Source organism: Tigriopus californicus, chromosome 2 (genome assembly GCF_007210705.1).
Source record: "Tigriopus californicus strain San Diego chromosome 2, Tcal_SD_v2.1, whole genome shotgun sequence".
Lineage (NCBI taxonomy): Eukaryota > Metazoa > Arthropoda > Copepoda > Harpacticoida > Harpacticidae > Tigriopus > Tigriopus californicus.
The window spans coordinates 9079782-9107405 of record NC_081441.1 but is presented as its reverse complement, the minus strand read 5'-3'; the positions used below and the strand labels follow the sequence as shown (position 1 = coordinate 9107405).

Sequence of the window (27624 nt, the reverse complement as noted above, 5' to 3'; positions counted from 1 at the left end):
TAGGTAGGGGCTTCGTTGGAAATTGTTTCTTGTTATTGTTCTCTTCACCAACCTGAAGATTAGCCCAAAGGCTGGTTCAAGGCTATCTGGTTTCAAAGGCTGACAAGAGTCACTAAAATCATTATAAATCTACCAAACCTCAAACAAATTCCATAGGTCAAATGCATTGAATCTTGTCCAGAGCCATATAAAATGTGTTTGATGACCTGTTTAAAATGGCCTCAATTTCGAAATCTTGTGATCCCTGCCAATGTTGATATTTGGCAACGGTGGCCAGGAACTCCAGGGTTGGTTATTGGGGTTGATTTTGCATCTTTCCCTTATTTTGTGTTTTCCATCCATCTTTCTTCCCCACGTTCCAATCTAGTAGTAGACTGTGTTTTGTATCCACTCTCCTTCATCGCTTCTGAGTTACCTTTGGTCCACAATCCCCGTGTGCGTCTGTCGCAGTGTGCGGTCTCTCTGGCTTCAATGGTCTCAGCAGGAATCCCTCTTTCATTTTGAGTATCTCAATCTGGCAGCCATGATGAACAAGCTTGTTGCCTGAAATTGAGTCCGTTCTCAAAGCACATGCTCTATCATGATTTAAGGTATTGTCGACATATTGCGGGCAGATTCACTGGGCTCTCTTTATTCTCCGGAGGTCTTCTTTTCTTCCTTTTGGAAATACGTACTACACACACACACACACACGCACACAATGCTTTCATCCCTGGCAGCAATGTATCTACCACAAAGCAAATGATGACAACCGTTCAAAGATGGGCATCGAACATGTCACTTTAAGCGGGTTGTTTTTTTTAGACGTACATAAAATGAATGGCATACGAAACGAAGTCGATGCATTCGAATTTGTCAAGTCTGTTTTGACAGGTGAGGCTCATTTCGGCAATGACAGTTTGTGCACAGATATCTCAATAGAGAGTAATGTAGCCCATTGAACGATTGTACGTGTCCTGTAGGTAGGAAAGTGGATCAGTTTTTGCGCAAAGGATTGTACTCGGTCTTGAAATTCACTTGACATTGTTTTTCGAAAAGTGACGTTAAGAAACCTTTCATTTATTTAAAATTTCGGATATAACACATCATTAGGATGGACTTGGCCAAAAAACACCAATAATTTTAATAGATTGTTCAACATGTGCTTTACAAGTAAGTTTTGGACGGTTAATTTGATTGCACTTGTGTATGCAATGTTTTCTTTCGTACTTCCAATTAAGTTCTCTCACATATCCGCATTAGTGGCCATGTGACTTCAAATACTAACGAGGAATCATGTTTTTTTCCTATTCTCTCATTGTCTTGGACTACAAACCCAATTAATGAAACAATCATCTGATTATTATTTGTCGGCATTGACAAGTTTCATCCCATTACTGGAAATTGCTTGTTCACGATTGTCGCCTGAAAGACAGAGTGCCATTCGGAGATCAAGGCACGATCTTATAAATCGTACTTTTTCTTTAATTGACCGTAGTGTGCCCATCTATGAACGGCACTTTCCAATAGCGCTCCATTGTTCGAAAACTGAAAAAATTTCTCCGAGCTTCCAAGTCATTATTGTCTCGGAAATGTACTAGAAGGTACAAAATCCAGCCTTTTCATATTTTTTCAATACATGTATCTGTCTTGAACTGTTCTCAGATTTTCTTTGCCCAAAACCTGGCTATTTCATTTTTTTCCTATCAATCAATTTAGGTGCAAAACATCCGTTTGGAAGTGCTTGACTTGAAATATGGCTTCTAAGGCTTCAAATGCCACTCAGCTTGATCACTTCTCCACGTATAACGAGACCTACCTATGTTTGTCTTTACGGCAATTATTGCACTCGCGAAATTAATATAGCCTGTGTGTACTTTTGCTTTTGCACGCCATATCTGGCGTGATTATCCCCTTCCAAAAAGTCGTTTTTTGAAACTTATTGGCAAGCAGTTTTACAAGTTTTAACTTCTTTCTCTGATCGAGCTCAAATGCACTGGTTCTCAACTACTATTGCATCAAGTGTCTCCAATGAAAAAGTTTCCCATTTTGGGACGAGAAATGTCTTTTTGTAGGTACAGCCTTGGAAAAGGTCTCCTTTGTCCCAAAGCGAACTTCAAACAGTTTTCCAAGGTCGCCGATTCCCGTAACAGCAGGTCTTCTTCATCCACAAGGAAATGTAAGAAAGAGATTCTGTCCGAAATGATGATCTTTGAGAAATGGATCATGGTCCAGAAGTGTAGAAGTGTGATCCAACATTTGTGGAACTTTCAGACTCACCATTAATCATCCACAGCCGTAAAATATGTTTGCTCCGACAGTCTTTATTGCATATCCGCGACATGTTTTATTTGCAAGTCGTTTTCCTCCTCATTCTGCACTCGACCCGTTCCCTCTAAAGAATACGTTTATTACGAGTACTTGCTTAAGAAAGAGACAGAGGAGATGTGATAAGTTATATCCTTCAAGTCTGTTCCTTCTTCGGTTTCCCATCTTTTTCAGATAACTCTCAATTTTGGAAACTTTTTAACCCCAAATGCCTTCATCAATCTTCATTTCACGCTGAGTTGCGCGCTTTATCTCTGTATGTACTGGACGAGGTAGTGCACTTTCTCCAATTCCCTAACAGGGTTGAATGACGCTATGTTTCCATTGATGGAAATAATAGAATGGTTCTTTCCTGGGTATCGTTCTAACCTCACCTTTTGTAATCTGACCAAACTAACAAGTTTTATTGATAAGGATCGTTTTTATTACATGCTGCTTAGTCCTGTAGAGTAGTAGCTTTGTTGCGTTTCCAAGGGATAATTCTGGAACTTGGGGGCGAGAGATCTCAATTATAACTTGGCATTGAAGCCCGGACTTTGGGCTTTGGTATTGGGTAAGCATGGCTTTTGGCGAATGGGAGTCTTGGCGACAACAGGTTCTAATTTTGTTTGGCTTCCGAGAGCAACCATCCCTACAATCATCCCCGAGTGCACTTCTCAACTTTTCTGATCATTATGCTTTCGCTTTGACGCCCTTGATGTGGGACCAAAAGTGCAAAAGATCCCAAGGCTGATTAAGGCTCGGCAGTATTCGTAACTTGGCATAGCTGTCATGGGCAGGGCTCATTTTGGCAAATTTTCCAGGTTCTACCGTTACAAGTACTTCAGACCTCACTCAGGCACATTCATGATCTTGTTCTACCAACGTTTTATGACTGTTCTTCCCGGGGGAACACTAATTTTGTCGCCCAACATTCTCAGTCCCAAAGGAGAGTCCAACAGGATCGATCGGTCTCAAGATATTACGCGGGACTTCTTTCCGCCTTCGCCAAATTCGTTAGCGTGCTGCACAGATTTAGGGACCTCATCAGGGCATTTTGGCGTGGAAGGCCTTGAATTGGCAAGAATGTCGGTGTGTTCTCCGGTGTGTTTGTTCCCTCTTGTGTTCCGCCCATGGATCATTAGTTTTGTTATTTAGTCTTTTCTTTGCCCTAAAGGCGACATTGCACAGCAGAAGAGACCTCTCGCCTTCCTTGTTCTGTGTACTGCACACTACCACTCAATAGAACGACGCAAGGAGTAATGAATGCAGCAATAGCTTTTTGTTTCCTTCCAGCTAGTAAGTTGATGAGCTTCATGCCGATAAAATATAAATTGAGCAATCTCTCCGCAATCCGGAGGGGATTTTCCGTACCGCTGAATACGCTCTTGTTCCCGAGAATGAACGTTTAAGTCATCCCCACACTTTATTGCAGATCACAGAGTCATCCCAGTTCGTACTTTGGCAGCCTTTTTTTTAAGTTTCTCTCAGATAGAAATTTAACGCGATTTCCTAGTTTTCTTTTGATGCTTTCATGAGACCGACCAAGATGCCAAGTCGGTTTCAAGTTGCATTTCACCGAAGACCCTTGAGAAAGAGTGACATTGTGTTTTAATCAAAAATGCGGTGAAATGTCTTTAAATACTTTTTTCACATAAGAAGAGAAATTTAGTATTGAAACACTTGATTGATAACATTTGCCAACATTTGACTGCTTCTAATTCCATTGGGGTTAAATTTGACAATTTTGCATTAATTGGAAATGTATTTTTGGGATTGATGGTTACTATAATTGCATGGTTAGTGCTGTTGCCGATCCGGCATAAGATTAGTTCTTCACATATGTATTAGCAACTGAGAAAAAAGAGAGAGAGGAGAATCGAACCGGGGATCTCGTTCATGCCTTGAAATGGCCAAAAACCACCACGCCATGTCTTCTTCCTATTGCCCTGTGTTGTTCTAAAACTTTGTGGCAGCTGACTCAAGAGAAGTGTCAACCTTTCCTGACAGTCTCTCTTAGATTTCAATGGTCGAAAATGTTGGTTTGTCCCAAAGCGAAAACACTTGTCATCATTTGCTCGAGTAAAGGCTCTCGCTCTTGTCTCACTTTCCCCGAGCGAAACGAGGAACACTCGGTAAACTCACTGCATTGAACAAATAGATTTTCTTGCTTCCTCCTCGACCGTTTCTTGCCCTCAAAAAATCTTACCCACCAATAGGACATCTTGGACCCCAGGACAAAACCGTGTGCACTTGTGGTCTTGTTGGATGGAATGGGCAAAAAGCCGTGTCCTGTGTCCTACGTCCTCCGTCTTACCTCGGTCTTAGTGAGTGTGGGTCAACATTTTTTTCGCCCGTCTCGCCGCATTATTCGTTAGTTTCGGAATGCTTACATACTCGTTCGTTCAACAGTACATACGTTAAATAAAGTAAGCATAGTCTTGTCTCTGGTATTCGGTTGGTAGCTTAAGTGACACATACATTGTTTACCAAGCCAACAAGATCTGTTTTCGAGTGCATCTTGGTGGGAACTTGAGCTCAAGTTGTTGGGCACAGTACATAAACTCCGACCGGAGGCCTCCAGAATTCTTTTACTCGGAAACTTGCAGGAAAGTTTCGCGAAAAGGCTCTCAGAAGCTGTTACTTTTCAGTTTTCCCATTCCAAAACAATCTTAACAGAGCTCAAGTCCAGACAGACAACTTCTGGAAAGTCCCATAAGCCAAAAAAACTGGATTTTCGACGTTGGACCTCCATAAATCTTGGCACTGACATTAATGCCTCCCCCATGAGATGCTTGTATTCCTGAGGAGACTCCACTTGAACTGGGCTCCCATCTCTTCAATCGAGACGGGGAAAGAAACAACCTCTTGCTTCTCCTGCTGATGCTACTATCGCCGTTGATGTCCTGGTTGACAGAGTCATTGGGAGGTAGTCTTGGCGCATGATTTTGTTAAGGCATAGGATGACGTGCAAAAAGAACCCAGTTCCCCCCTTTAATATGAACTTCGGTTTTTTACCATGATCTTTCGCGAGACGATTGTGGCCTTAGCTAATAAAATGCCATCATCAATTCTGCAAATTTGTTATAGACGATTTCCGCATTCAAGATCCGATATTTAAGGACGACAACAGATGCCAAGTGGAATTGAAAATTGTTGTTGAGAAGTGGGAACCCGGGATGTTAGTATGGTCATCGAAAGATTCAGAGAATATGCGATAATGTTATCAGAACATCATTTCATTTGCCTTATAAAATATTTGAACCAAGGGCTATCAAGGCACGCTCGAATATGCATGTACTGCAAGAGTCAATCTTAGATGAGTACGCTCATGTTACTTAATGGGTAGTACGTAATTCAAGTTGTACTGAAGGGCATTACTTTTTGAGTGAACGAAATAATTCAATATTTGCATTTGCGAATTCATCCCACTCAGACACGGCATATATGCGATGCGCTAGAGGTAAACAAAATTATGCCACAGAAGAGGTTTCAATTTTCAAAATGTTCTTTGCACCAATCCACTTTGACGTTCAAGATTTCAAGCAAGAAAAACAACTTCGCATTTAAAATGCCTTCATGGCATCCTTGCGAAGGCTAGTCATGGACTCCATGGACTAGTAAAGGCGATTTCAGCTGTCGATTTCTGCTGTCGATTCTTGGAGTCCAACGGCTAGGGATGGGCCAAATATGCGGTATATATGGTCTATCTCTAACTGAATAGGTTCAAAGCCTGTGCTGGTTTTTACGTTATAGAATATTGAATCATTCCAGTTATTGAACATTGTCGAATCTCTGATGGTTAAGCGAACTTTACCCTAATGCTAAATCTTTTCTCGAGGGCTCTTGAGAAGATCAGCAATTTTGTAAGCTGTTGCGAGAGTAGAAAGGAAAAAGACAAAAAATGAGAGGCGTTACAGTCCTTATGCCAAACGATCCTGGTCCTTGATAAATCAGACGTTGAAATAGAACGGAAATTCTCAAGGGGATGATGTATGCGACGCAATTAAAGTGTTCCGAGAACCTCGAGTGGCTCTTTGCCCTGAAATCATATTGCGCGGAACAAAAAATAGGCCTTTTATTTTGTTGGTCTCCACTCTACTCGTTTTCACAAATTCAGACTAGCACGGCACAAGGAACAGCAAAAAAGTGACAACCTATGTACTGAAGTGCTAATTGCTCCATTCTAGGGGAAACGAATCCATTACAGATCGTAGAGCTCGTCATCACTAATTCAGATCTTTTACGGGTACTCAGTACGTACTATGTAGAAAGAGCTTATTGGTTTGTGATTCGAACCCGTTGGACCTCTCTTGACCCAAAAGCGACTCCGAAGAGGCCGTTGACAGAGTTTACTAAGTAAAGATAAACTCAAAAAAGAGACATTAAAAAGCGGCTGAATAATGTGAAATATGAACACGTGATGCTAGAAAAAGTGCTCACATTGCTATTATCCTTGAACTGACATTATGGTTACTCAAGAAATTTGTATCTTGCCTTATTTTTCGATGACCTTTCCTTTTGCTGCTCCTGTTGCTTGGTCGAGTCTAATTTGAAGTCATTAAAGAAAAATTTCTAGATTTTCTTGTCGACCAAGAAAGTACACTTTAACTCTCATCAATCTTTAAAGTTCAAAAGACTCGTACATTTGGGACCAATGAACACGGGCAAAGTAAAGATATTCACCACGTCGTTCAAGTTTCTCCGGACGCTTTCATATTCTCTTCATCGGAAGAAATGATTTCATATTTTTGAAAGATATGTGTGACAACAGTCAATAAGCTTTCCACTTGTGCGTAAGTTCTCATCCAAACCAGGAAACGTAATGCGTGGAACCAGGACCTTCCATACTTCAAAGGCCTCGACAGGCATCAGGAATGAAAATTCAGCGAGCTTGTAGCCTTTGCTGACACTTGGTCTTTTGTGAGGCACGTCCACAGAATGTTGTTCCACTGCCAAGGACGTCATTCAAAGTCAATTGTAGCCGCATTATTAGGTATGCGGTATTTGAGCGCAAGATATGTCCTGACAAGAATCGGGAGGAATATCTGGAACAGTCCCGAATCCATAATATGTACACATTGTACGTGGATGTTCCAAGAAAAGGCAAGATGCATCATTTTGATTGGAGACGGTCAAAATATGCGTTATCTGTTTTATCGCATTTTTTTCGATTTTGGCCTATATCTTATATTTTAGAGCATATTTATCTTCACATTTTGATCAGCTTTTGTACCTATTTTTGTGCCTTAAACGAAGTTTTTATGCACATCTTGGCCGTTTCTTATTATGATGATCTCCCTGGAGCTCGACTGATTGGCACCAGTGTGGCTCTTCAGTCGAAGTGGTGGTGGTGGTGGTCCAATGGCAGCATGGAACCCTGCTGAAGTTGTTGGTTCTTCAAAGAGGTTCCAAATTCAAGGTGACAGAACTCACGTTGGGTAAAAGTTGCTTTGATCCCGCTGCTCTTCGCATGGAACTCGAAATTGAACGTGACGAGATAGCTGGGAGATACAGTTGCAAAACTGAGAGTGATGCTAGAGAAGACCAATCAGTCACACGACGTTCCCCGAGGAGTGGGGTTGTTAAATCTTGAGGAATTTGTCCTGCATCAAAGTTGAAACGTACCCCAACATGAAAGAACAGGCCAGAGGCCTTTTTTATGCTGCCAAGGCCAACCGGAACACTAAATCACTTTAACAAGCCACAGAGACTCATTCCAAATGCATTAACCACACTTTTTTTCGACATGAATAATTTGCAAACGGCAACTTGCACAAGAATTTCAGGCCTCGTCAAGAACAACCCGTGCTGAGATCGTTGTAGTTCTAATTGCTCAAATTTATGGCAAACAATGCAACTTATCATGTGGCCACTAGCTCCAAGTTGATGCAGGTCTTGAAATGCGGGAACTTTGACTTTTCTCTTGACTACTTGCGTCTTCGTACTTAAGGTTGTAAACAATAATTAGGTGCATATTCTCACGGCACAAAAAATAAAAAAAATGAATATGGCTTCCGGAACATGCGTCTTTAGGTACGGCAAGATTGGAAAAGGGGTTTGTTCCCTTTTATCGAGATGAAAGAAATACTTCTGAAAGTGGCACAGCGACCTTTTTCCTTTTCTTTTTTCCGTCAAACCGGGTTGTTCCATTCATAAGTTGTGTTTGAAATTTCTTTGTGTTCCAAGTTCCAACCCAGGGGAGATTGATTTTTCTTGTCTGCTTTGGTGGATGAGGGGTGGAACGTGGAACCAGGAAGTGGAGCACGAAACATATGCATACCATAGCTGGGGGTTCATTTTCATTCTGAATTTCAGGGTTTCCGTGAGCTTTAACGAAGACATATTTATTCAAAAATCCACATAGTGAAACCTAATTTGGCTGCCCTGAAAAGAAACTTGCTGCAATGCAGAGGGAAAAGATGCTGTTTGTCGAGGATCATCCCTGGGTTCTTTCTTTCTCATCCGTCAACTCAAAAGGGTTGAATTTCATGGGAGAGCGAATGCCAATAATGGTAAAACCAACCTGTCCAAAGGGAATTGATAAATACGTTTTAGGAATTCATTGGCTTGCCTGTGTACGGCACCCCTTGATAATTGATGCAATTTGCTTCAGCGTATCAATATGTGAGTTAAGAATTCTATCGAAAAATGATTCTTTCTTTCTCAGAAATTGACAATTGGAAAAGAATTAGGAGAATCAACGCTTTGCATAAAAGAAGGACAAATGTAGTCAAGTTTTTGTTGTTAAAAGCCAGACTTATCTGTTATAAAGAGCAAGAAATATGACAAACATGCGCCTCAAGTTAATTTCGAATACCAAAGACGATGAAAATGCACAATTCATATTCTACGATAATGTTCTCTTTTAGACTTTACTGGGCCGTTTGCTGGAACTTTTTCTACATACGCTAGACTTTGCAAACTTTGTCTTCACGTGATTATATCCACATTCCATATGGCTTTCATTGTATTAAAAATTAAGTATTCGGAAGAGCAGAACAAAAAGGTTTCCCTCTTTTCACGACCTTCAAAGGCCATCGAAGACCGGTAACTTTTTGTTCAAAAATATAGCTTGGTTCCAAATGGATGTTTGGTCTACTGAGAAATGTTAGACGAGGTAAAAGCCAACCTTACCAACGGAACTCTCAGCTTGGATGGTTGAATTTTGAGCTCTTCTCACATTACAACAATCATAGACCATTTTCATTTTCTGTGCCATTAATTGTTGAATGTGGGTTGCTTGGTTGGTTGGTTGGTTGGTTGGCTGGAAGTGCCTCTTGTACTTCTTCTCGTAATCTGAATCAGATATGTTCACATTGCAAATTCTCTCCACTTATCTATCCCAACAACTACGTAGAGTGTGGGCGATTGTCCGTAAATCTCTTATTTCTCTGGAAATCAGCCTTAATTCAGACTTGCTGTGCGATTGATGAGTCAGGATATTGGGGCAGATTTGAGTCATTTCCTTGGGAACCAAGCACTGAGCTCGATTATGTTCTCAAGGTCTGAAGAGAGAGACACAAGCAAGTTGTCGTTACATGACTAAGGCCATCCAATTTGGATTCTACCCAAAGGGTGCCCAAGAAGATTCTGAACTCATTTGAATTCTAATTTAGAGTCTGCACGACTATTGTGATACAAACGAGAACCAAGTAAAACATCGGAAAAGGTTTATATTCCTCTCAGCCAATCCTTGATCCCAAAGCACCTTTGCAGAATCGAGAAGACTCCTCCATCAATGAGAAACCTCATGGACGTCTTCAAGCGTGAACATTAAACAACAATTGTTAGGAAGCGACCGAATGGGTTTTGTTTTTTTCCCAATTGAGCCAATTCATTTTCCTCCTTGGGAGCTGGTCTTCTTGTCCTGAAGAGTATGTGCACTAATTGTCATTCCACTTGAAAGTCGATGTCAAAAGCTATGCACTCTCATAACTCACTACAGTATGTTACATAAATAGGGTGAACTGGCCACTTTATTGCAAGATCAATCTTGCAAACATAAATAGTTAGTTGTCCCAATGTGTGTACACATTGGGACAATTTTTTGGACAATAAATCACTTTTGATCTTAGTCTCCCATTTAGTGGAAATCTAAAATGCTTGTGGCTTAAAATGTGGGGGCCAAGTACCATTTTTTTCATTCGCTTGGTCACGGTCCATTTTTGGAGACGTCTTTGCTCATTTAAGGAGAGTCGTTCGATACTGGGCACTTATTCGGATGGACGTCTTTGATTGACACTAGTGATCTCACATCGTTCACTCAATCGTTGTTGCTGTTGTTGGGAGCGTCTTTATAATGTTCCTCGTAACCATTTTAAAGGCGAGGAGTTTCCGAACAAGATTTGAATGCATAATAACACTGACTTGGAATGAATGTTCTCTTCTCTTCCTTCTTGAGCGGTGTCAAACTTGATGATATTCTAGACAAAAAGGCCTGTTGTGAGGATGGGAATACCCTTGACACCCATAAGAACTCCTCGGGAAATGTGATCCTCTCGCTTGGAACATCGTCCTTGGTGTGGTGGGACTACTTATCTACATGTTTGTACCATATCATACATTATACTACTCACTCTATTCACCCAAGGAGACCCTATCGATTTTTTGTTACTCAGAAGCAGAGTGTTCTTCTTCATTTTGGCATCATTTCATTTCAAAGGGATGAAAAATGCAATCTTGGATTATCTAACAAGAAATGTAGAAAAGGGCAAAAGCATTCAAACTGGACGAATTAAATATCTGAAAATGGAAGTCTGCTCTTGTTTGGTTCTGACAGTCACTCTCTTTTTCAAAAATGACAAGGCATAGATGGGCATTGATAGACTTGACATTATGCATTAACATTTAAGCTTTTAAACTTCTTTTTGTTTGAAGGTCCTTATTTCAAATTGCAAAAAGTCAAGACATTTAAATGAGCAAAAACGTCCATTGGCATGCGCTTTTAATAACCAAACTTAACAACATGATCTGTTGTAATAGTCTTTTGGTTTCGATAGTCATATGGAGACAGATATTATGGACAGATATGACTATTGTGTTTTGGGTCCATATTTTATGATGAATTAGGTGGCGTCTCTCGTCAGATGGCGCTACTTTGTTATCCAGTGCCATTATTAGCTATGTAACATGGCCCTGAATTTAAGATGGTCAATACTTGTCTTCCCATTAATTCAAAAGCTTGCGTTAACTGTTTGGGACACTTGCCGTTACTGTAGATTGAGATTAAGAGTAAATGAAATATTTTAAGCATTTGCTGAAATGATTCTTGTTATCAAAAGAAAGTTGGAAACGTAAATCATACAAATTTAAAAATAAAAAAAAGAAAAAAGCGTCTGTCTATATTAAAAATGAAAATTCCAGAAATACTTTTTTTTAATTGGATAAAGGATTGTTAAACGTTACAAGCAAAAAACCAACGCCAGCAGTCCTGCAACTAATTCAGCATAAACAGGGGGGGCTTTGTTTTTTCACTTGGTGCTTATTTGGTACACTTTCATTGCATTTGTGTGTCCTCCAGCTTCTTAAAGAGTGCTTGAAGGTCCTTATAGAATAAAAGGCACATTCTGCAATCTGCTGACATTGATGCCGTGTAGAATTTGTGTTAAAAAAGGCGGTATTAAAAGATCGGTAGGCTGTGCATTCTTCTCTTTGTCTCTTGACGATCCTGAGCCTCGTGTTCTGTTCCTCAGAACAAAATGGGCTGAAACAGATCTTGAAAAGATGGGGAAGGCATGTCACTCCCCACGATTGCTGAATATCAATCTGTTTGACTTGAATTGTCCCGTCCCAGTAAGCTTCAATCCGAGTTAAAGGTCTCTCTCTCTCTCTATCTATTTATCTGCAGTCTCAACCCGTTCATGTACATGTAAACAAGTCCAGGATTTTCGACATTTCCACGGTCACGGCCACGGCCTTCAGCCGAAACGGGAATGAAGCTTAAAAATGCCATTCCGAGCGAAAATCCAGTTAAAGGATTGGAAGTCCAGTAAATGGGACCTTCTTTAGCCTTCCAATTGTGTCCTCGTCGGCTAAGTCAAGTCAGAAGCAGGAGCTTTATCGACATTCAGATAAAATCTCGGTGGCCTTCAAGGCTCGCGGCAAAATTTCTGCTCATCAGTTATGGCAAGTATACTGTAGAAGTAGTAGCAGTAGTACTAACCAAGCGCTCGCTAAAGGCCAGTGCAAAACGGGCTCAAATTCTTAAAAGGAAAGGTGGACGGACAAAAAGGATGTCGGATGTCGGCTCATAAATGCACAAGGCAAACACCCTTTCCAATTTTCATCCGTGGGGACTGTATGAAATTCGAAACTTTTCAATAATGGAACCTGTGGTGCGGTCAAGAGGAGCATGCTCCTCCTCGCATTGGAAATTCTCATCGGCAAGTTCATCACCACTCATCTTAGTCCAGACAGCGGACTATCTGCGTTTCCACGAGCTCACCCGAATCCTTGGCAGAGATTAAGTTGGTATTTGAGTTCTATTTAGGAACCTTACTTGCGAAGAAACCACTTCAAGACTGGCCTTAAAGCCTCCTTTCCCTAGAAAAAGAGGTCATGACTCCAAGGCTTCAAATCAGGGCCTCTAAGCTAATCATGCCTGTAGGCTTCATTGAATATAAAGGAAAGGAGAGTTGGCCATGTTTCATCGCGAAAAGAACCTCAGGATTGATTTGAAATGTTTCAAGACATTCACTGGGAGGTCTTCTAGAAACCCTCCGATCCAGAAATTCAATTTTCCAGAAACTTTAAACGGCTGAGATTGGTGCCCAAAATCGTGCTCAAGTGGTGGAATGATGTTCCACAGCCTGGCCAAAAGTCGTTCCCAGTTCAAGTCCTTGTCTTATTACATTGAGGCAAGCCAGTGATATTAATCTTGCACAAAAAATATGAAAATGGAACTTCCCCTCTTTGTAATCGGAACAGAATGTTCCTTAAAAATTGGAATTAACTCCCCGTAAAGTATGTTCCTCCCAAGAAAGCAAGAAAGTGCATTTCATATCGACGCATTCATGAATTTGCGATTCCTCTTCTTTTCAAGCCAGAGTGAATTTGATATGAAGGATTCCTGCCAGAAGAGAGATTTAATGAAATATTGTGGGCGTGGAACCGAGGTCTAAGGAAGGGTCCATGGAAATAAAGAAAATGCCCTAAAAGCGGCGATGGATCTTTCTTAGATTAACTTCCTGAAGATCTTTGACACACATCTCGAAGTGGATCACACCCTGTTTTTTGTATTCCTGAACCTGAAAGGACGGAGAGAAACGGAAAGAGAAAAGATCCCGGGGTCTTCTTCTTCTTGAGGAATGGAACAAAAACTCGGAGAGAACATATCCTAATCGCTTTGATGAGAACTTCCCTGAGGAAAGTCTCTTGACATGCAAGAGAGTCTAGCCAATTTGATGAGAATTTAGTGGCTTCGAGTGGTGCTCTTGATAAGCTAAACAATACAGAGATAGAACTAGTTTACCCTTCGCAACTCAAAAGTTCAGAAAGTTACAATTTTTCCCCGTTTTCTACGTTTTTTAAACGCTGTAATATCAATCTTCCACATTCGCATGATAGAAGGCAAATTATGGTCAAAATTGTAGCAGAAACTACTTTTTATAAGCTTTTGATGATGTGGTTAAAATGTTCAAAACATAAATGAAGAGCGACATTTGAAGTGCTTCATAAACAACAGTCTGAAATCCGATGAGATGACGCGCAAAGAGTTTTACGTAGTAAAGGATGAATATCAAATTGTAGAAAACATACCAGGATCTTAACTTGCACATCTTTTATTTGGAAGCCAATTTCTCTTTGTCAAAAATTACGTTTTTCTGATGAAGCGCCCTTTTTCCAAACACAAAAGGTTTCTTCTCAATGTCACAAGTATCTGTTTATTCGCTTTACAACTCCATTAAGAAGCCATTCATTCGACCGTTGGTTTTGAGATAAAATCATTCCAAACTTATTCCGCAGTTTGATCAGAATCAGACTGAGAAAGCGATTTTGGCCTTTTGTTCCCTTGTTAATCTTGATGGGTCATCTCTATTTCAACGGACAATGACTGGCTTCTTTTCTGGCGGACGATCGAGGTTTCAGGGAATTTGCAGCTTATTTCCGCTGAAATTTGATATTTAAAGGAGATAAGGATTCTTTTGTGGATAAAAAAATGTACCTTATAGACGTTTTTTTAACAAATGTTCCAATCATTGGAAAGCGTACAAAGATCGAATCTTAAGCCGACATAGATCGATACCTGCACAGGTTGAATGATTTGATTATGTCTGTTTCAAGCTCAAAAAAAGGCTTTGTCAAACATAGCATTGGTTTTGCTGTACACTTCAAGACTCTAAAGGAAATAGTATCTCCGTAAGCTTTCTCAACGACTTCATTTTTTCTCTCATCAAATTCTCCTTTAATCATTGACCAACAATCATGAATCCCACGTTATTAAAAGTCAAGTTTTATGTCAAAATATTGAACGTACAATCTTTACCAACCGAATCTAAATAGTCCCAATCCCAGTATCTGCATAATGCAACCATTCCATTTTCTCAAATTGAATACGACCACAACTCAATTGACCATGGGCTTAGTTACTACGTGGATTGTCTGTCTTGTCTGCCTTTCTCCCGACAAGTTTTTTTGCCCTCAGGACATGCCAGTTTGGTTCTACAATGCAAATTGATATTGACTCGGCCTTTTCCTGGAAGACCGCCGCCCTCAGCCATTGTACAAAGTTGGAGGGATAGCCATGGTCGGGATTTCCTCTAAACAAAGCAAATTATGTTCAAAGAGTTGTTGTTGGAATCGCTCTCAAATATCGTCCAATATCCCGCCAAAACATGAAGAGGTCAAGCGTCTAACTTTCAACGAACTTTCAGCAGGTATATGGCCTTCAACTAGAATGATCCGGCCCAACTTTGTAGAAATGTATTGGTCAAAACGAACACTGCAAATTACTCTAGTTTCGAAGGAAAGCCAAGAATGAATGACCTACATAGGCTATTCATGAACTAATGCGGGGCTTATCTTGACGTTTCTCAGGCCTGAGAAGACAATTGGTTTGAAATTCTAAACGTCGAGATTTGGCACGAATTCTATACCTTGAGACTTCTGATTATCCCTTCCCGTTAGGCAAGTTTGAGGTCTAGTTCCCTCAAAGTTGTAAACTAATATCACAATTGATTTGATGAAAATAGCCCTTCAGGTCATTTCAATAAAACCCAGTTGCAGGTTCACATGAACACACAATCCTCTGCCCCGAAAAAAAAGTGGACATAATGTAGAGAAAAGAAATATTACCACAAAAAATCATGGACGGACAAAGAAAGCAAATTCTTTGGAAAAATGGTTACTTGGCCGGCCTTGTCGCAATCTGTACCAAATTCAAAAGGAACTTTGAGATTCCTGTCCGTCGGCATTCAACTTGCTCCGTGTTTGACGACATCTTGAAGTTCTCTAATGAGCCTTGGCTCTATAGGCCTTTGCCAGGTGCACAGCGAAGCGATCCCAGGGCCTTAGATATGGCATCAAATGTTGGAACCGCCATTAGTACAAGCCCGCCATTCCAGCCTGATTTAAATTGTAAATCAGATATGAACGAGTTTAATTGGACCGTGCCTGAGCATTGAGCCAGTCTACCTGGAGCATTCGTCAATTGAGCCAGAGCCCTGCGTGTAGGGAACAGGAACAGGAACGGGAACTTGGTTGGCGTTCCCAAATGGAACAGGCCTTGAATGGAGAGATTTGGAAATGGAAGTGCCAAAGTTGAGAACGGGTGAGTCACATGTGGTTAATTGAATCAAGATATGGAACTACTCGGGCTTGAAACTCATCGGACTCGTGTCCTAAGGATGGAACCATGCGTACTTTGATGTGTTCCATTGCATTGGAACGGTGCTCAAATAAATTGCACTTGGAACCAACTCACCAACGAGAGGAAAAGGAAGAAATGAGTGAGCCAACCAGCCAACCGGGAACGAATACAACAGAGGGAGGCAACGACACTTTGAACACCCCCAAACGGCCGTGCCCAAAAGTCAGACTAGCGGAAGAGTTTCAATAAGCTCAACTAACCTGGACTGGCTTTATCCTGGGATGATGATTTTCATTTCAATATGCTTATTGAGCCACTTAATGAAAGGGAAACTTGGAGGCAATTTCGGAAGTGTTCAATCGAGATTGGAGTAACTTTTTTTGAGGGTGTTCGCAGCTTTTATCCGGTACGTACGTATACATACTGTAGATAGAGCATGGAAAATGGAACAACATTTACCAGATGTTGGGTAAGGTCTTCTGCTCTATGGAGCCAACACATTTCAGTTAGAATTATGGCCTTTCCACGTCAAGCAGTCTAGGAGGTCAAGTCACACAGCAGGGTACTGTCAATTACATTTTACCAACCATCTGGAACCGTGTTGTTGTGGATCATATCTAAATTCAAACAATGGGACTAAGAAGGCATTTACAAAGCTGAATTACAGAGAAATCTGTTCCAAGCGCACTCATGGTGTGAGTAATGGAATAATGGAACGCGAAATTGAGTTTAATGTCAAGGTTTTGCATTGCCATTTCTTCGTTACTTCAATACTGGGTGTGGAACAAAGGGTGTTGCGCTTCAGCGCGGTCCTTTGCCTTTTCATGGTGTTAATAATAGAGATGCACTGCAGGAAAATTGGAGCTCAGCGAGAAGCTGAAAAAAGGACCCAACACATGAACTAGAATACAGAAAACAGAAAATGTTCTTGCTAATTTTGCGACCTTTAAATTTTATATGGTCACCAAGGTTCAGGATATTTATTTCGTCCGATGACAGGGTGCTTAGTAGTTCCAATAAATTGTTCTCAAGGGTTATAGCTATCGAATAGGTCCGTCAATTGGGTTGGCATAAAGCAAGTATTTATTACCTTTTGAGCTTGTTTTTCAGACACATTTTTTCTGAATGAATAGGCTTGAGGGAGAAAAAAAAATGAATTCGCTGTGCTGACCCCACGTATCTAGCAAAACTTTTAGTTGAGACAACAACCTTTAAAGCTGAGATGCAGTGGTTAGGGTATCAGAAGTACTCCAACTTGACCTTTCACTGAAATGTTGCACAACATTCATTATCCGTTTTTTCTGAAATTCGGCTTCCAAGAAAGGAATATGTTGAACAAAGCACCCTTGTTATTGTCTTGAAGACACTCCCTAGGCAAACATAACAATTCGCATCAACGATGATGCGAATTGTCCCTTCAATTGTGCTTGAAAGCAAGCAGTGACCTACTTGACAATGAGTTTTGCCATGGTCCTTAACTTTGTGTGTTCCAGCCGTTGGTGCCTCTAGCTCTGGTCGTTGTGCAGCGGTAGTTTTGCATGCTTCAAGCAATTACCAACAACCAAGGTTCGGTGGAGCAAAAAAATGTTTGGCAACTTCGATAAGAGTTCCACAGAATTCTGTCTTTGGTCTGCCATCTTAAGTCCGGACCTCTGACAAACAGGATCGGGCTCAATATGAAGCGGAGAGTTCTGACCAGGATTTGCATCTCCTCCTCGATTCTTTACCAGACTTGTATGACTTTATGAGCGAAAATGTATTCAAAGGCTTTCCTGGCTCGGTTGGGCAATATGCATCTCGTGCAATAAATGCACAGCTTGGAAAGAGTACTGGACCTCTGAAACTCTGGACGGGCACCATACACTCCCAACCCAATGTTCTAATGAGACTGGTAGATTGGTCCCATTCCCAATCAAGTTGGGTGAAAGCGCAACGAAGCCCAAGAGTTTGTGATATTTGTCATCGGGCCAATTCTTGGCCGACTAAAGTCATTTGGAAGTGGGAAGGCCTCCACATTGTTAGAGATCCTGGGATTGATAGAAGTAAGCGTAGGAACAGTAGTGGTAGTGGTAGTGGTAGTAGTAGTAGTAGTAGTTGTGGTGTTGGTACGGAGATACGAGAAGGGAAAAAAGGCTGAAGGTCCCTGTTTTGTCAGAGAGACGCGAACAAGGGAGGAGCTCCAATTGCGGTTTTTTGAAGCCTTTGTCGACGACCAACTCTGGAATGGGTTTGGCACATTTTTATGCTCTTCGACTCGAGGTCACATGGGCATGAATGAGTTTCAATTGCTTTGCATATACTAGTCTGTCCGAATGAACGAATGTGTATTTAAACATTCTAGCCTTGTCACTTAGTGCATGTTTAATGACAGGCTGGTAGCAGAAAAAAGCCCACCACAGTTGTCCGAATTCTCAAGGTTATTTGATCTCAAAGTCCTGACTCCATGTTTCCAAACTCAACTCAGCTTCTTGGAAGGACCTCTAAACTTTTGTGGTACACAAATATTAAAAAATCTGCGAAGACTACCTTTTGTTCCAACCGTGAGAGACCACTTCTCGCCCTACAAGTTGATGTGGAAAAGCTCTACTGCAATGATTTCAACGTTTTATAACGGTTAGAATTTTGATTTCTGTTCCAAGTATCCAGAGGTTCTAGATCTCAAAGATTGACCTCACATTACCCTTCCCTGAACGATTGAAACTATATAGGGGCGATGCCGATAGATGGCGTCCCTTTTAACGAACCCCCATGGGACTGGCCTTTTTTCTGCTAAAAGTATTGAGACAGTCGTCAACAATAACATACTGCCCAAAAGTGACCCTTACTTTTGCAACGAGTCTGGGGAGTTCTTGGCAGCAGTCCATAGGGGCCCAGGTCAAAGAGATTTCGAACTTGAAATTCCAGACCAATATCCCATTGTAGTAAAAATCACCAAACAGAGCAAAACAAGACTCCTTTTGTGTCCAAATGCACTCAAAGAAGGCGAGTCGCCGTCCAAACAGAAATGTAAAGCCCCTGTAGAACGACAGGGTTTCTAGTCTCTAACTTTTACGAGTGTGTCAAAGGGTTCGTTTTCACAAAGACGTCTTGCTTGTTTTCAGGTGTGAGAGCCTCTTTCGTGGTCTCATAGGACTCCTTCATCGAGAAGATAGGGATCAATCTGTATCTCGTCCTTGAATCCCACCTGATATTGGATCATTATGGCCTTGCCACATTCGATCCTGAGTCGTTCCCAATTATGGGCTTCACCGTCCAAGGTCATGACGGCTCCAGGTTCATTGGCTCTACTTCTGTGGATCCTCCTCTTACCCACGCTCATTTCATCTGAGAATGAAGGTAAGGAAGGAGACTCGTTCTGCTTTCAATCTAGAATTGTGATTTCCAACCGAACACCCCAAGACTATTTTGTAATCAATCATATCATTTAGCCGAGCCTTCTCGATTTAGATGACAGCAATTAAAAAGTAATGACATTCCAAATGCCTACAGGAGGCACTCTAGAGGTACTCGAGACTTTACAGGGCCCTTTTTTTCTTCCCTTTAGCAGCTAATTCTAAAAGGGATCGATCTTCTTACGACCCTCCTTTCCTATTTGGTGATGCCCCAGGGAACACTACAGTACAAGTGGGTGGAACAGCGTACCTTCACTGCCCAGTTTTTAACCTTGGAGAAAGACAGGTAAGTCATAAAGGCCAAAGGCCGCTCCTGGGGAAACGATGACGTCTCTTCAAAATGTTTTCGTGTTTTCAGCTCACATGGATTCGTCGACGTGATTGGCATATTTTAACCCATGGAGCCGTGACCTTCACCACCGATGATCGCTTCCAATTGGTGAAAGAGGAACATGTGGACGATTGGGTTCTGCAAATTAAACATGTTGTGGCCAGAGATACCGGCTCATATGAATGTCAGGTAAGCAAGGATTCTTTTCATTGCAAAGGCCGGATGTAAGTGCTGCTAAATGCCTTCTCATGGAATTATCTGTTGAATTGTGTCAAATTTATAACATGTACACACTATTAATTTAAACTGCAGACTGATCTCCTTAATGGAAAGTTGTTGTTTTTTTTCAATTTATTTAGAAATACATCTATTTGAAATACCTACAGCGTGTTGCATGGTGTCTGAGCAACAATTAGTTGCGTGTTTCTAAACTTTACAAGTCAGCTCAAAGGAATCAATTACCTGGAACTTTATTCCATTGCTCCAACCACACCACGAAAAAAATGGACCAACGTTTTGTGTTTTCAGCTGATAAGAAATGAAATGTTTGACCTTTGCCTTTTACGTGTTCGTAAAAACTAAATCAATACTAAAAATGTCTGGAACTTATTTCCAATAATGACTTGGAATCTGGTCTAACTCATCAAAAAAAATCATTTTGGCCCTTCTACCAGGAAAAAGGAATGCCTACGGAATCAAAGGCCCTTATTCGTCATTCAAAGTATTCGCCAGACTATGAAAGAATGCATCACGATTTAATTATTCCCTAAATTTCTTCTCTCCCATCCCTCCTTCAGCACTTTAAACCGAATCACGAAGTTCGCCCGGAACCCAAGATCGGCTTGACGAGAATGTTCCCAAGTTATGTTGTTCCCACTTTTCCCAAGCCTGAATTGAAGACATAGTCTCAGACATTGTTGTTTTTCTCATAACGGAAGTGACTTGTTTTCCCACGTTGAGTTCGTGGTTTGAAACAAAGCAAACGGATATCCAAACATCCAAGATTTGAAAAAAAGATATTCTTGGGGGCCAATAAATCTAGCCTTGCCCAAGGAGACAGGGGGGGGGAGGGGTGTTTCTTGTTGGTCGCTTGGATTTGTTTCAAATGTAGGTTAAGTCCTCGTTTTCCCACGCGGAAATCCCGGTGTCCCCTCCATTTCTTCCTCTTCAGTCTCTTTTCTCGGTGATTCGTGGGGACACAAATTTATTTCTTTTCAAGTTTGAATGCCATCTCATTCCAGCGAAGATTGCGATTTCATGTTATTGCTCTTGAAATATCCAATTCCGGCCTGTTCCTTCTTAAGTGACCTTCAAATTGAAATGCCACCTCCTTACCGATGTGAAGGCCGAATCGTACAATAGTAACTCTCTCTTAAAGTCTGGACGAAAGGCCGGCTATTCCGAAAATTGGTGCCATACCAAAACGCCCTTTTTCCGTTCCACTCTTTTTGCATTGTGTCATTGTTGTTTGGGAACACGCCGAAGGCAATTGAGTCACATTTCTGTGGGTCTAGCTAAGAAAGTATATAAGTCGTATTGCTGGCGTTCGCCGCTTGAAAGTCTTTGAATGCCACGAAGCGATTAAGATGGCGGTTTTTGGACCTCATTTTTCCATCCAACATGCAAGCCTGATCAATCATGTTTCAAGAACGACAAGCTCCATTTGCCACTTCTCTGGCAGAACGAAGGTCGGAAGGCCACCAAATATCCGTTAAAAAATGCGATGAGTCAAGCTAGCTCTCGCGCCCGGTCCATGTGATTGCGACCACCTCAGGCACATCATACTGTTCCACGAGGGACGATTTTTTGAGGGGAAAACAATTTGGAATCAGATATTTGATAGTAGAGCTCCAATCGCGGCCCAGGGGATAACAAATCTTTGACTCTTTTGTTCCAGGTGACGGCCGATAGTGGAATCCGGTCACGCAGGGTCGACCTCAAAGTTGTCACGCCTGAGGCATTTATCCTGGCTGATGAAGAGTATCACATTGATCGGGGATCCAGCCTCTCCTTGGTTTGCATCATTGAGAAGGCCACCACTCCACCTCAGTAAGTACAGTGAAGGAACTGCAACCATCAGCAACTCGGAAATATTAGTGCTTGGCCAATAACACTTGTGGCCGCCAGAGGGCGCCTAATTCATATTTGGGGTTTTCAAACCCAGTCTGATGAGAAAATGGATTGCAAAGCGTCAGAATCATGTTCAAAACATGTTTGAAATTGGGGATAGATCTGGAATATTATGTAACCGGAATTTACTATTCCGAAATCCATGAAGCATACATGTATACCTTCAAAATAATAAAGAGCTGTATATATAAGTGCTAGATATTTGCCTAAAGTGAAATAGATTACAAGAGGCTTAAAAAATTGTTTTTAAAACGTTCAGGACCTGTTAAAGGGTAACTGAAGAGTAATTTATTTCACTCTGAAAGTATGTCTTTAGTCCCCTGTTAGTGGGAAATTGATTATGCATTGCATTACAGTCACCACTTGGTACTTGTTCGGAAAATTTAGTTTTTCTACCGCATTGACCAGAATTGACTTTAATTAGTTACTAACACGCCAAACTCAATACAGAAGTTGAATCACTTCTATTATGTTTGCAGGGTGGCTCACACGTCCTTCAGCATGCTTACAGTAGTAGAAATGTCAAAATTTATTGGTCCTGTACCATATTGAAGCCTAGCAAGGAGTCTTTGATATTGCTATATTTTACTATTGGTTAAAAGGAAACTTTTTGCAGCCATAAACCCCGAAGTATGAAAGGATGATTTCCAAACTTCTTTCATGCATTTGATTATTCTCTACTCTCTTGTTGTGGTTTTCATGGCAACAATATAAAAAATCTATTAATGGTGCAAAATAAAGCAATATCATTGATTTCTCAATAAGGTCTGAGTATTATGAGTAACAAATAATGGAATTATTACCAAAAATGAAAATATTTATTGTAGACAAGCTTCAGGATGTACAAGTCATCTCTTCTTAGACAATTAAATCGAAGTATTGATGTTATATAATGATTTATAGGTGTTACGAACTATATGAAGCCAATTCTGGCAAATGAAAGGTAAAAACAGGTTCTTTGCTTCTATTCATATTTATTCGAATACAATAATTGGAGTTAAAAGCAACATTCGTTTCCTGCAAAATAAACATGTATATTTCCACACTTTAATATCTTTAGGGGTTTTATTTAAAAGAAAGATGGTCTTTAATACATTCAGCCTATCTTCAAGGATGCTTGAACCGTAAACCACATTTCGTGTAGCGTAGGAAGCCTATAAATGATCAATTAATACTCATCAAGTATTACTCTTTATGTGCTTGTCAATTAGTATCTACTCAAACAAAAATGCACACTTGAAAACCTTCAAATTATCCCCCTCTTTCGTGGTTGGTTGAATGGTAATGTAATTGAGACTAGCACTCTTAAAGGTCAAACTTTTACGCCGACTTTCAAGCATTTTTGAATTGTCCTTCTGTTCTCTCATAAGGTAGAACTAAACGCGTTATTGGTATAAAAAGAAACATCTTTGTTTCCTGTTAATCGGAATATTTGACCTTTCCTTCAATTTATATTTGCCACTCAATATAATTCCTATGTGAAATCTTTATCCCCGATTATACCAATCACAAAGCATCAGTGATATTAAAGAAACGTCTCGTCGTATTTAAGCAATCAAATCTCTCTTTGAAAAGTGCACCGCCACCCTTTGCTGAATCGCTAATGATGTTTGTCTTCTTCCAAACGGTATCTAATGCGATTGGTTACTTCTCTTTCCGAGTTCTGAAACCTCTTCATCTCCTCTCCAACCTGAGAGCGGAGAAAAAACAGGCTGTCTTGATCCCTTCAAGGCCAAGGGAGGAACACTTCAATCTACAAAATTTCTCCTTGATCGGCCTTACAGGTATGTGTTTTGGTATCACAATGAGCGCATGATCAATTACGACTCGGAACGGGGGATTTCCGTGACCACGACGCCTGGGCGGAAAACCCATTCCCAACTCTTCATACAAAAGGCGGACATCTCAGATTCCGGGAATTACACCTGTGAGCCATCCAGCTCCATCCCGGCCTCAATACAAGTCTTTGTGTCGGGTAAGCAAAGCTGAATTGGAAATTGGGAAGACATTATTGTAAGCCGTCTAGCTCATGGGGGTTATCGCAGATTTGAATAGGTAGGCACACAGTAGGTTGATTCATGCCGCAAGGAGCTACTGTTTTTACAAGAGGCCTTTGGGAGTACTTGAAAATCGGTGCAGGGAGCAAAGGGTTTAAAACTTTGAATACTTGAGTGCTCATATCTGTTCTAAAGGTAGACAACAAGTGTTAGAGTCTGTGTGAATAAGGAATTTTGCGATGGCAAGAATTGTGCACTTACTTTTTTAAACACCGCATGAAGGTCAAGGAAAGGTCAAAAGGAACTCTAATTGAAAGCTCTTTTCCGCCATACTCTTCGGTGCCTTCGGGAGCTTGATACAATTTATGTGCAAGTCTCGAGATTCGAAAGATCTGTAATTGATGAGGGCAAAGTTTATAAAAAAGGGACGTGTGTGTGTTTGTCAAAACAACGCTTTAAAAGACCATTAAAGTAGAAGCTCAGAGCTAGCTCGTTTACGACGCACACCTTTGTTGGCTCTTGAGAGGATATTGTAGTGTCTAATGTTGAATGTCTGTCTCCACCACTGAACGCTGTATTTCAATTAATTTAGAATGATTGGTGTTAACTAAACAATATGCTTTGTAAATGTACAAAAGTAGTAATGGAATTAAGAGAGGGTCCCGGTTCGATTCTCTTCTCCGACCTCTCCCATCCGGAATCTTTCTTCGCTAATCCACAACCACAGAAGATGCGGACATGACACTGCCAATGGGAAAAATTGCACATTGTGATGACAAGGTTCATCTCTCCGACCTTCGCACCCACCAATCAAAAAAGGCGGACTATAAATACCTAAGTACCGCATTTTTACCCTATTTTTGTAATCTTGTAAAAAATAACATAAGACTCTTCGAAGGAAAATTAATTACTTGTAATAAAAGAGCTTTACGGGGCCAGATGGAAGAGCTCTCGCTTAGGAGGAGGATGGGTGTCCCAATGTGCATATTCCCGCTCCAATATCACAGTCATCATGAATTGTTACCTCACCCTCGGGAGTAACCGCAGATTCACCTATTTAAGCTCTAAAAGTAGCAACTCAGCTGGATTCTTCGATGAACCGAGGGTAAACCTTTCTCTCACCAAAGAGACGATCGACACGGTGTTTGAAATGCGGTATGATTCGTCTCGGTTTTCACTTCGGGGGAAACCCAAATTTTGACAATCTATTCTTTGTTTTATAGACGTACTGAATATCTAAAAAACAGTGGTAAAACCCAGCAATTGTTGTGTAAATTTCTTCGAGATTTTGTTCGACTTGAAATACCCTACAAGATCTTGACAGGTTTCTAAATTGCTAAGTCATTTGGAACAACGTTTTCTATTTGTATTGACTAGGAACACTTAATTATGCATTATTTTAGTGTTTCACATAGTTGTTTCGGATAGAATGATCTGTTTTTATAAGTTTTTGCTCCAAAATCCGTTTTGCGAGCTAGAAAAACTACCAAGATGTGTTCGGATATTTGCGTCAAAAATTGAATAGACTCTTTAAACAAAAAATGAGATGAAACAAGACCATCTTGTTCAAAAATCCAACTGGATGCTCCTATTTAAAGAACGACAAAGAAGCTTGGACGTGGCTAGTCTGGAATCGAATAGGGGGTAAAAATTTAGAAAGTGGACGTTTACTTATACTAAACGACCACTAGCCTCGATATTTCTTCATTTAGTTTAGAGCTGATTTTTCAAAATAACCCAGTAGTCCATCATTCTCTAATTGAAACCAAGTGAGGACTAGGGAGAGGTAAATAATGTTAAATAGCAAAACTTTTTAGAGACAAGAAGGTGCAAAATGTAAACCTTAGATTGCCAAAAGGCCAAAAATGTATCACAACTGCAAATAATATCAACAAAGAAAGCACAATGCAATCTACTCTTCAAAGTAAAACCAATTTGAAAAGTGGCATGTTTAAAAGCCAAGTTTTGTATCAATTCGGGACAAATTTGACATGAATTTTTATGCTGTATATTAAGGTTAAAAGATGGTTCCCCCTTTTTCGAGAAGTAGATCTGCACCATTGGTCGAATTGAATTAGTATTTTTTTCCCTTTCAAAACAGAAGTTAGTTACCCTGGAGGGAATAAGGATGGTAAACAGCTGAGGTGCGTTTTGGGGCTACTTAACTATCTTAACGCCTTGCTTAGCTTGTCTCTTGGGACTTGAAGTGGTCATTTTTCATTACTTTTGGCTTGACAGTCACGTGGAAGGTAATGGTACTTATTAGGTACAAGGTAAAGTAATTGAGGTCGAGTGAAATTGTGATTACTGCTTATCTTGAAAGCAAGGTGTACAAAAAGGATTCATTTCACTTCACCAACTCATCATTGTTTTCCCTTGTTTCTCGGGCATGGTGTACTGTTCATGACAATGATGGGATGAACTACGTACTTTTAGCCTTACGAAGAATTCAATAACTAATGCCAATTGTTCAAAATTCAGCTTTTTAAATGTTTATTTCGGTGACAGCCTTTAATCAAAAGCTTTATGCCCATTTCTAACGACAAGTAAGAGCTATTGTTTTCACCATACTAAAACACCGCGTTTAGGCCATTGTTGCAAAATTAAAGCAAAAAGGTGCAAATTAAGGTGGAAAGTGCAGATGTGTAAAAAGTGGGCTTTAGTGACAACACTCTTTTCAAACAATTTGCCCATCCCTAGTGATGATTTGCTGGTGAGTAGAGATGGGGAAAATATGCAAGAACTCTTTCAACATGCACTGAAATGGCAAAAATTTGCATTGGATTTTGCATTTTGTTTAAATGCTCTTAAACCTCATTTTTCATAAAATAGACGATTACATAATACCTTTCCAGCCCTAAATATTCCGTAATTTTTTGGATTGCAGAACGTAGAACACACCCGCCAGATAATTTTGGTTAGATATTAAAAGATTCATCTTCTTATGAACTTATTTTTGTAGTTTATCATCCTGCTTCTTCCGATTTAATTCATCATTTGATGTCTCTTATTGAATGAGACTTCATCTGGATATTCAGAGGCTTATTTTCGATTCATTTGCTTATTTTTGGGAAGAGATTGAAGATGAGATTGACAAATAAAATATTAGGCATTGTATGTTGCTTTTGCAGTTTTCAATAAGTGCTTGTTTAAACCCATGTCTTGCATTTGTCAATATTATAAATGAGGGAGGGGGTGTTAAGGCAGCCAATACTGGAATTTACAATACCTCCACACTTAGGTATGAAAACAAATAATAATATGAAATTAAAGACTGAAAATTGACTGTTTATCTTCAAAACGTATAGCTAATGATGTTTTAGTACTTTCAATGAAGAAAGAAGCACTAAAACTTTTGTTAAGAGCGCTCTTTCAAGAGTACACAGAGGCTATCCCTTTCTCCCTTATGGGTCACCCCACCCCTCTTTTTACCGTGCGGCATCCAGGTCTTCTAGAAATCCATGATTTAATGTACTCTGTGCCCAAAAAGATTTTCAACATAAAGAATAGTTAAATTTGAAAACATACAGCTTAGCTCATTATTGCATTTAAAATGCAAAATATGCGGTAACAATTTCCCCCATCTCTACTGATGAAAGTTGCCTTTACTGTCAACGATTTGAGTTATTTTTCTATGATTTCAAAGGCTTGAAGGGGATATGAATGCACGTTTACTTG

The 27624-nt window shown here is 40.4% G+C and overlaps 1 protein-coding gene across 3 annotated transcripts in view; it reads left to right on the top strand.

The window, feature by feature from the left end:
* LOC131892600 (zwei Ig domain protein zig-8-like) overlaps positions 1-27624 on the top strand; it is a 63996-nt gene that overhangs the window by 31906 nt on the left and 4466 nt on the right. For 2 of the 3 annotated variants that reach the window (XM_059242413.1, XM_059242414.1), the window contains 5 exons: positions 19198-19432; positions 19641-19774; positions 19847-20008; positions 21717-21868; positions 23734-23924. In XM_059242413.1, the coding sequence (XP_059098396.1) occupies positions 19297-19432; positions 19641-19774; positions 19847-20008; positions 21717-21868; positions 23734-23924 (775 nt within the window). In that variant the 5' untranslated portion in view covers positions 19198-19296. The remainder of the gene's footprint in view (positions 1-19197; positions 19433-19640; positions 19775-19846; positions 20009-21716; positions 21869-23733; positions 23925-27624) is intronic. The other variant, XM_059242415.1, reaches the window with a different exon arrangement.